Source organism: Nicotiana tabacum, chromosome 9 (assembly GCF_000715075.1).
Source record: "Nicotiana tabacum cultivar K326 chromosome 9, ASM71507v2, whole genome shotgun sequence".
Taxonomy (NCBI): domain Eukaryota; kingdom Viridiplantae; phylum Streptophyta; class Magnoliopsida; order Solanales; family Solanaceae; genus Nicotiana; species Nicotiana tabacum.
Window position 1 is genome coordinate 103787780 of NC_134088.1, and position 9386 is coordinate 103797165.

The 9386-nt window shown below is 36.9% G+C and overlaps 1 protein-coding gene and 2 non-coding genes across 5 annotated transcripts; 1 reads left to right on the forward strand and 2 right to left on the reverse strand.

Moving 5' to 3' along the window:
- Positions 1–787: 787 nt before the first annotated feature.
- On the reverse strand, positions 788–4948 carry LOC107789911 (splicing factor U2af small subunit B-like). 3 transcript variants are annotated; one of them, XM_016611793.2, is made up of 6 exons: positions 4656–4948; positions 3996–4082; positions 3829–3910; positions 3258–3384; positions 2722–3151; positions 788–1091 (listed from the first exon to the last, which is right to left on the reverse strand). In XM_016611793.2, the coding sequence occupies exons 1-5, from the start codon at positions 4890–4892 to the stop codon at positions 2764–2766; spliced, it is 921 nt and encodes a 306-aa protein (XP_016467279.1). In that variant the 5' UTR covers positions 4893–4948; the 3' UTR covers positions 788–1091; positions 2722–2763. The 3 variants fall into 3 exon arrangements, with proteins under 3 accessions (XP_016467279.1, XP_016467278.1, XP_016467277.1); XM_016611792.2 differs by having other exon boundaries at positions 788–2616; XM_016611791.2 differs by having other exon boundaries at positions 788–3151.
- A 109-nt stretch (positions 4949–5057) lies between these two features.
- Positions 5058–5140, forward strand: TRNAL-UAA (transfer RNA leucine (anticodon UAA)). Its single transcript has one exon. It is a non-coding gene; the product is annotated as a tRNA-Leu (tRNA).
- A 513-nt stretch (positions 5141–5653) lies between these two features.
- TRNAG-UCC (transfer RNA glycine (anticodon UCC)) lies at positions 5654–5725 on the reverse strand. The gene has a single exon. It is a non-coding gene; the product is annotated as a tRNA-Gly (tRNA).
- Between the last annotated feature and the right edge of the window lie 3661 nt (positions 5726–9386).

Below are 9386 nucleotides of genomic sequence, written 5' to 3' on the forward strand. Positions count from 1 at the left end.
CGCTTTGCTCCCTTGAAATTTGAGACATCAGTATTTGGTCATCTGCTTCCTATTTAAACTTACCTCAAACATAATTCATGTAATGACAAGAAGCAAGGGGTACGCAAAAGAAGATATGTCCAATTAGCACTCAGAAAAGATCAAATGTTATCGCAATACAAGCTTGCCATTTAAGTTATCGCTCAGGAAACTTCAGATGACCACGCCACAAGAAAAAAAATTATTTAGAACAAATGGATAATTGTACTATTAAACGATTGCAAACATAAAGCCAACTGGCGAAATATCATAATTATTACTCCCTCCGTTTCAACTTAGATGAGGTAATTTAACTCAGGACGAAGTTTAAAAAGAAAGAGACTTTTGAAACCTGTGATCTTAAAAGGTTAAAGAGGTAAAAGCTTTGTGAGGCCATAACATTTGTGTGGTTATAAAAACTTTTCATTAAAGGTAAAATGAATATAACGACGAGTTTTAAGTTGAATTATTTTCAAATTTAAAAATGTATCATTTATTTTGAAATAAACTAAAAAGAAAAATACCTCATCTGAATTGGAACAGAGTGAATACTATCTTTTAAAAGCAAATTTTCCTTTCAACTTCTGCTACTACTCTTTCAGACGCCAATTAACACCCAATCAACCTAGTTCTGATATTCTCTATATATTCTGCTCCGACCTCCAAAGTGATTTAGCTTAGTTAAACTGAACACATCTTTCAATACTGATTCCTAAAAGCAATTAGAGCAGGAATCACCCAGGCACAGTGCCTGCTGCCAATCAAGATCAACAAGTAAACGGTGAAATGCCTAGATAACATCAAGATTCTCTTCCAGAAAAGTTACAAACTAGGCATCCGGAACCTAAAGTAGTCTCGTACAAATTGGTCACCATACATAATACTAGCAAACACAAGTCCAGAGAATGAAGAACCCGCAGTACCCTATTCCGAAACTGCATTACCCTAAAAAAAAAAAACAAGAATTTCAACATCACTGTTTCGAGCAGCAGACGAGGGCGCAGTCATCGTTCCCTGCAAATGCCTGTCAAACCGAAACTGCCGAGATAAATCCTCTGACTTGGCTCCAGCACCTGTACACATTTCATGGTAAGCTGTAATTAAAATCAAAGTCTTGGTCCTTACATGCAGGGAAACCTGGACCTGCAAAACTCAATAACTGTAAGACCAATATCAATTAATAAATTCAAAACCAAAGAACAGTTTGAAAACTACTAGCCTGGATGAGCTCTGGTCATATAAACCTGTCTGCACAAACAATCGAAATGCATTTCCAAAATATACAAGTATAAATGATGCATGTAGTCATCTGCAAGGCAATCTAAACCTAGGGGTGAGGGAAAAAAACATTTGAGCTGGACAACCTAGATAGACAAATCTATGGCCAAGAAATGGTATTAAACTGGAATGTTTGATAAAACAAAGAGAATTTCGTCATTTTCTTACATAATCTAATCCCACTTAACAATAAGGGACAATTTTATATGACGGACAACGATGTTATAAAAACATTAAAAGGAAAAAGTATTTTGGAAATTAATGAATGAGCATTCCTGTGATGATAGTTATCTGCTTCAAAAGATCAAATCAAGGTAGAAACGGCACAAGTAGAAGTGGTAGGAAATTCAGAAAATAGATTTTTCCACCAGTTTGACAAGTTTTTCAGACATTGTGCTCCGAAGTTCCAGTAAATCAGGACAAGAAAAAATATCGCAGCACCTTAGATTTCTGGCCCTCCATCACCTAATTTTAAAATTTAATTCCTACTTTGTCAGAGAGATATTACACAAATATGTTCTGAAATATGAACCAAGAAACAAAACAAAACTACATGCATCAGTATTATTTTCACTCAAACAATAAAACAATAGTTTGTGGAATTTGAACAAGCTATCATAGGGAAATGTTGAGGAATTTCGGTTCATAACAATAAAATGTCAAAGAGATGTGTTTACGCCCTATAATGTTAAAACCTTAGAAATATTTTTTTCTGTACTCAGACCAAAGTTCAAAATAAAAAAATAAAAAAATAAAAAAATGAGACAAGCATTTAGGGCCCATTTGGATTTTTGGTAGTTGAAGTTATGTTCCTGTTGTTGTTTTTTGGAAAAGAAGTTTGTGAAAGTTAAAGCCTGGGGATCGAAAGGAAGTCTGAAAATTTTCACTACAAAATATGTTCAAACTTCAAACCACTATTTCAATTTAAAAAAATTCCCTTGAAGTTCAAATAAACCTAAGACTTCACAAACAAACTTCTACGTACAAATAAAATAACTCAGGAAGCATAGTGTTGAGACAAACAATACTTGTTAAGTTAAAAAGCGGGGAAAATGATCTCAGAAGGCATACAAAGATGACAGTAGAGCATCACAGGACTAGAAATAAAAAGGGATTTCAGAAAGAAGTTCTGTCAACAGAAGAAAAAGTACGGCTAAGAAAGACAAGAGTCTGGAAACAGGAATTAGAAGGATGGTTTCAAGAGTTGATGCGATAGTAAACAATGAAATGCACAGAAAATGTGTGTCAATAGCCAAAACACCATAAAAAGGATTTAAAGAAATTCAAATTGGTTATCAAAGAATCGAAAACCTGCACCACCTGCAAGTGGAAAATGGGCAGTAAGCTATGGCAGGTGGCTTTTCTCAATAGAAAATATTTTAGGACAAATCAAAAGCATCAATCATAAGGGATAAGGACACAAACCACTGCACACTATTTTCATTAGTATCCATATGCACTTTGTAGTCATTGCTGATTGTAGTACTGATCTGGGTTTTGGACATATCCATTCTCGTTGTTTTCATTTTTGTTACTACTGTCTTCATTACCCCTGTTAGCCAGTTCTTTTTCCCGGTTCCACTGCTCTATTCGTGCACGCCTTTCTTCACTGCCATCCCTAATTGGACTTCTGTCTCTCCTGCCACCAGGACTCCTGCTCCTACCCCTCCTACGATCAGGGCTTGTACTTCTGTTCCTCCTGCTACGACTCTCATAATAATGGTCCTTATCATCATACTTTCTACTATGACTCCTGCGAGAGCGCTCATCATAGCTGCGATGCCTATAAGGACTTCGGCTTCTGCTACGGCTATGCCTTCTCCTATACCTTCCAAACAACTGTTGTCTCAATTCCCTAAATAGTCAGCATAAAAGACAGGTCAGCCACAACTAAATTTCTAGGACTACCGAGTTTAAAGTTAAAAGAGTTCTATTTTTCATTTTACATAAGTGGCAGTAACCTGCTGATCCTTTTGAGGTGCATAAAGTTGCAATATCCACCGCGGTTGCAAACATTTTCCTCGTACTGTCTACAGGTGGCTTCACGAAAATCAGTCACAGGAGAGAAATCAACAATGATGGGCCTTCCTGCAGAGTTTGTTACCAAAGGAAGCATAAGGAAATAATCATAATATGAACTACTGGTGACAAGCTGAAAACCTTGAGGTTGCTGATCCTTTTGAGGTGCATAAAGAGGCCAATGAAGCTAAATATTATGTTATAGTGTGCAAATTTGGAGCCAGCAACCTCAAGGTTGTCTTGAACACCCATTGCCGCAGTGCTAAAGGTCTTAAGTTGTGTCAAGGGTGCTCAACATTTAAGTGTATATTGATAATACAACAGAATTTGACCTATTACACAGTGTAGATTTCAAAAGAAGGGTGTTCAATACAGGTTGGTTGTAGCTTCACCGCGGGTCCTGATAACACTAATCCATACTTGACATGCCCTTTGGCCATTTTGAATTCTTTTCTCCTCTATTCAAAACTTTTTAACACTGAAATGGTGGTTAGTGAGGAGTAGAAAACTTACCAGCATAGAATCTTCCAGTAAGATTCTTCAGTGCATTTCCAGCCTGCTCTTCCTCTCTAAACTGAACATAAACATTACCAACCTGCACAGAAGACATCATGACATAATTATACAAATCACCAGCCCCGATCAATGGATAGATCCAGCAAATAACACAGAAATCTTACCATGTGATCAGCCAGATTGTCACAAACATTCAAGCTCTCAATCTCTCCATACTTGTTCAGTTCTTCAAACAAGTCTTCATAAAAATCCTGCAACAGTACCATCATAATATCATATTCCAAATTTTCGATTCGACACCTCTCGTCAAAATATTCTCCAAGAACATGAACCACAAAGCTATTTGCGAACTATGGATTAAAGTTACATAGTACATACACTGACAATATAAAGATTCTTTTACATTATGAGTGAATTTGTAATAAGAAGTTAGTACCATTTTTACCTAAATTTACCTAATAAATTAGATACAACTTTTACACCGTCAATGCATACCATCATAAATCTTATTCCAAATTACCAATTAGTCACCTCTCCCCAAAGTATTCTCCAAGAAAATAACATGGATTAAAGTTATATATACTAACAATGTAAAAAATCTTTTACACTATCAGCGAATTTTACCTGCTGTGATAGCAAATTAGTTACTCCACCAATTTTACCAGATTACCAACTAATGCTTATGAAGATATTTACCTGTAATTAACTAATAAATTAAATAATTTTTAAACTTAAACTCCTTAACTACTATGTTCACTAAAGGGCCACATAAAAGAAGCAATCATCCTATAACACATGTAGAATCACGATTATTTGATGTATACCTCAAAGTGTTGCTGGATTTTGTGAGGATCAATGGGATGGCCTTGAGGATCGACGCCAGGGGTAATACTGTCAGGTCTTTGGTACATGTTAGAGAGGAGAATGGTAGGGCTAATACTGGGTTTAGTGTGAAGCCTCGAACAGCGATCGCCATGTCTACAAGCTCCGATTTTGAAGTAGAATGGGCAATTCACTCTGTCTTTTTCAGTGCCGAAGATCGAAGCCAAGTGCTCTGCCATTGCGAATTTGCGATTATCGGAAATCCCTTTCTGATTGTAGAGGAAAATATGAATGAAGTGGAAGAAATTAAGAGAAATTATATGGAATACTCACTGAAGACGCTTCTAGATAGTTCTAAAAGTTTTATCTATAACTATTGCAATGTGTGTTTTGGACCACAAAGCGGTGGTTTGCCCGAGTGGTTAAGGGGGAAGACTTAAGATCTTCTGCACATAAGTGCGCGTGGGTTCGAACCCCACAGCCACCATTCTATTTTACAGTCTTTTTCTGTTCATTCTTCGGATTTTTAAAATTTCCTACTTTTATCTATTTTCCATATGTTTAAAAGACCTCAGGTTAAGAGGGGATTCAAATGGATGTTGAAAATTATATTGTTACGTTAGAGCTCTACCACAACTTCCAACTTAATCATTTTTATTCCCATGTTTTTAATAAATGCCCATTTATCGTTTATAAAAATATTTTTCTCTCTTTATTTATTTTTTTCTATTACACTAAGAGACCAGGTAAGGTGAAAAGGTAAAGGATGACACTGGGAATCATTTTCCGTTTTCAGATGTTTTCTTCTCACTTCTCCCCCTTTTTTAAAAGAAAAAAAAGATACAAAAACCTTTCCTAGTTTTTCACCTTTTCGTTCAAAACTCTTTTTCCTTAGTTTTGATTGTTCTCAGTTTCTATTCCCTTTATAGTCCCATTTGACCTTCAACACATCACCATTTCAGAAATAAAAATATTCAATTCCTGAAGAAACTACATTGGATGCGTCTGCCGGGAGTCGAACCCGGGTCTATTGCTTGGAAGGCAATTATCCTAACCGTTGGACTACAAACGCTACTGTTGACAGATAGAACAAGCAAAATATTCTACTCGGTGAACTTTTTGGGGCTTATTAAAATACAAATACAAACCCAGTCTGACTCAAAAGCAGTCAACTGATCTCAACCAAAAGACACCAAAACTCCAACTAACTAGAAAATATCCTAATATGCAGGTGTAAGATGTAGAAGCACAGTGTCAACGGATATTTTAAGACCGATTAAATCGACCGAATCGTACCGAATCGAATTTTGGGTTTTCTTTAATAAAATCGTAGATTTTTATGTAAATCTATAACCGTACCGATAATTAGGGTAGGTTTTTTATTTTATGAAAATAAACCGAAAAATATCGAACCGTACCGAATAAATTTACAATGCGAATAATATATTTATATATTAAGTTTAAAAATAATAAAGCATTGAATTTTTTCTTGGGCCTTGGAATTATGAAACAGTTACAAGCCAGCAAGTAATTAAACTCAAAATCCTAATTCCCAAACCTATTATGATACTCTTATTGAAACTAAATTATTTTCAGCATGTTCACTAGCAAGACACATGGTATTGTAGCGATTATGAATAGCAAAATATAATGTATTGAATATGTTTCTTTTCGTATGTTTTTTATTTATACTTTTGAATATTTAATCTTCTATAGACTTTATTCTTGAATCCCAACTTAGTTATTGTTGAGGTTTTGTTTTTAAGATGAAATAGTCTTAAAATGAGGGTGAATGGGAAATGTCTTAAAATGAGGGTGAATGGGAAATGGAGGAAAAATAAAATTTTGAGTAAAATTTTAAGTTTTCCCTCTTGACAATGAGACATTGTCCCATATTGGAAGAGGAAGACATTTTTGGTGGGTATATATATAATTGCTCTTCTTGTAGCTCTTAAAGAGTTAAGAAGAAAGCAAGCCTCGCGCCGTCGTCGCTCGCTCGCTTACGGCTACGGCTACGGCTTCAACTTTGGCTTCGGCTTCGCCTTCGCATTCGTCGTCGTCGCTCGCTCGGCTCGGCTTCGGCTTCGGCTTCGGATTTGGATTTGGATTTGGATTTGGTCAAATGATCGATTGATTGATTAATTTTATGGACCAAATTTATTTGTTAATAGTAAATATTAACGTAAGATTATCCGCATTTGTAACGGATATTTTCCAATTCGTGTATTGACCATTTGGCAGCCGCCTAACGCTCTTTCCACCATGAATGTGCTTGCTCCACAAACATGAATGTGCTTGCTCCACAAATAAGCTAATGCTTGCTCCACCATGGAGGGTGGACGTTTGGTATTCTTCAACACTGGCTGCTATATATATGTGCATCAGATGTTGAAGAAAGACACTCAACACTCAACACACAACACACAATTCGCTCAACAAATTGGCTATACATTGCACTCCTTCATCTCAGCATTTCCATACGATTTTATGAGTATCTACTCCTTCATTCTACATTGTTTTAACTTCAAACAAAGCAATTGTAAGTGTGATTTGCTACCGAACTTTGTGTTCGCTGAAACACTGGAGGAGCGATATCTTCGAAGTCGTCCAAACAAACATGTATTTCCCGCTCTACAATGGAGGCTGAATTAATAGCCTTAGATAAAGCCGATGAAGAAGCTGAATGGCTCCGGAATTTCTTGGAAGACATTCCATTTTGGCCCAAACCGTTGGCACCAATATGCATACATTGTGATAGTCAAGCAGCAATTGGAAGGGCTGGGAGCATTATGTATAACGGTAAATCTCGTCATATACGACGAAGACATAAAACCGTTAGGCAATTACTCTCTAGAGGAATTATCACGATTGACTATGTAAAGTCAAGTGATAATGTGTCGGATCCACTTACAAAAGGCCTAACTAGAGAGGTAGTTGAGAAATCATCAAGGGGAATGGGGCTATGGCCGAGAACAAGTCATTGTGGCGGTAACTCTACCTAGAAGACTGGAGATCCCAAGATCTAGGTTCAAGGAGATCAAACAAAGTCATTAATGACGGTTCAACATTGTCAAATAAAATTTTAGTCTGTTCTCGTGATGAGACAATGTTCAGTACCAAGGATAAAGCATTAAGGCTTTTTAATGATTTCTAAATTTGATACGGGGTATATCAAATAGTGTATCTACAAGATGACACGTTTAGGAATCACCTATGTAAGTGTGAAGTGTTAGCCGCTTCAAGGAGAACTTTGTAAGGCCAGTTCTCTACGCACTTATGAAACTAGGCGGTATTCATGGCTGAAACGAACACAACAATAAAAATCAAAGACGGTTAAGGGTTAATTGTATGACTTATGGTTGTCTAGGTATACACCAAAGATCGACGGTTCAAAGATATCAAATCTACCGATTGACCGAGTATATCCGACATAAGTTTACTACGGAAAGTTCAAAGGGAAACCTACTTATCCAGATGCGATTAATCCTTGCTTGTAAATCACACAATTTTTCCATGCATACTTTCGTGATATAGTCATTCCCCATTCATGTGGGGGATTATTGACGTTTTGTTTTTAAGATGAAATAGTCTTAAAATGAGAGTGAATGGAAAATGGAGGGAAAATGAAATTTTGAGTAAAATTTTAAGTTTTTCCCTCTTGACAATGAGACATTGTCCCATATTGGAAGAGGAAGACATTTTTGATGGGTATATATATAATTGCTCTTCTTGTAGCTCTTAAAGAGTTAAGAAGAAAGCAAGCCTCGCGCCGTCGTCGTCGTCGCTCGCTCGGCTCGGCTTCGGCTTCGGCTTCGGCTTCGGATTCAGATTTAGATTTGGATTTGGTCAAATGATCGATTGATTGATTAATTTTTTGGACCAAATTTATTTGTTAATAGTAAATATTAACGTAAGATTATCCGCATTTGTAGCGGATATTTTCCAATCCGTGTATTGACCATTTGGCAGCCGCCTAATGCTCTTCCCACCATGAATGTGCTTGCTCCACAAACATGAATGTGCTTGCTGCACAAACAAGCTAATGCTTGCTCCACCATGGAGGGTGGACGTTTGGTCTTCTTTAACACTGACTGCTATATATACGTGCAGCAGATGTTGAAGAAAGACACTCAACAATCAACACACAACACACAATTCGCTCAACAAATTGGCTATACATTGCACTCCTTCCTCTCAGCATTTCCATACGATTTTATGAGTATCTACTCCTTCATTCTGCATTGTTTTAACTTCAAACAAAGCAATTGTAAGTGTGATTTGCTACCGAACTTTGTGTTCGCTGAAACACTGGAGGAGCGGTATCTTGGAAGTCGTCCAAACAAACATGTATTTCCCGCTCTACAATGGAGGCTGAATTCATAGCCTTAGATAAAGCCGGTGAAGAAGCTGAATGGCTCCGGAATTTCTTGGAAGACATTCCATTTTGGCCCAAACCGTTGGCACCAATATGCATACATTGTGATAGTCAAGCAGCAATTGGAAGGGCTGGGAGCGTTATGTATAACGGTAAATCTCGTCATATATGACGAAGACATAAAACCGTTAGGCAATTACTCTCTAGAGGAATTATCACGATTGACTATGTAAAGTCAAGTGATAATGTGTTGGATCCACTTACAAAAGGCCTAACTAGAGAGGTAGTTGAGAAATCATCAAGGGGAATGGGGCTATGGCCGAGAACAAGTCATTATGGCGGTAACTCTACCTAGAAG

Bases quoted from the DNA above. Each gene is read 5' to 3' on its own strand.
- LOC107789911 (XM_016611793.2), bottom strand. From the start codon at position 4,892: ATGGCAGAGCACTTGGCTTCGATCTTCGGCACTGAAAAAGACAGAGTG. The intron at 4,083-4,655 runs GTATACATCAAA...GTACTGTTGCAG, and splicing joins AAATCCAGCAACACTTTGAG to GATTTTTATGAAGACTTGTT. The intron at 3,385-3,828 runs GTAAGTTTTCTA...CAAACTCTGCAG, and splicing joins TACTGGAAGATTCTATGCTG to GAAGGCCCATCATTGTTGAT.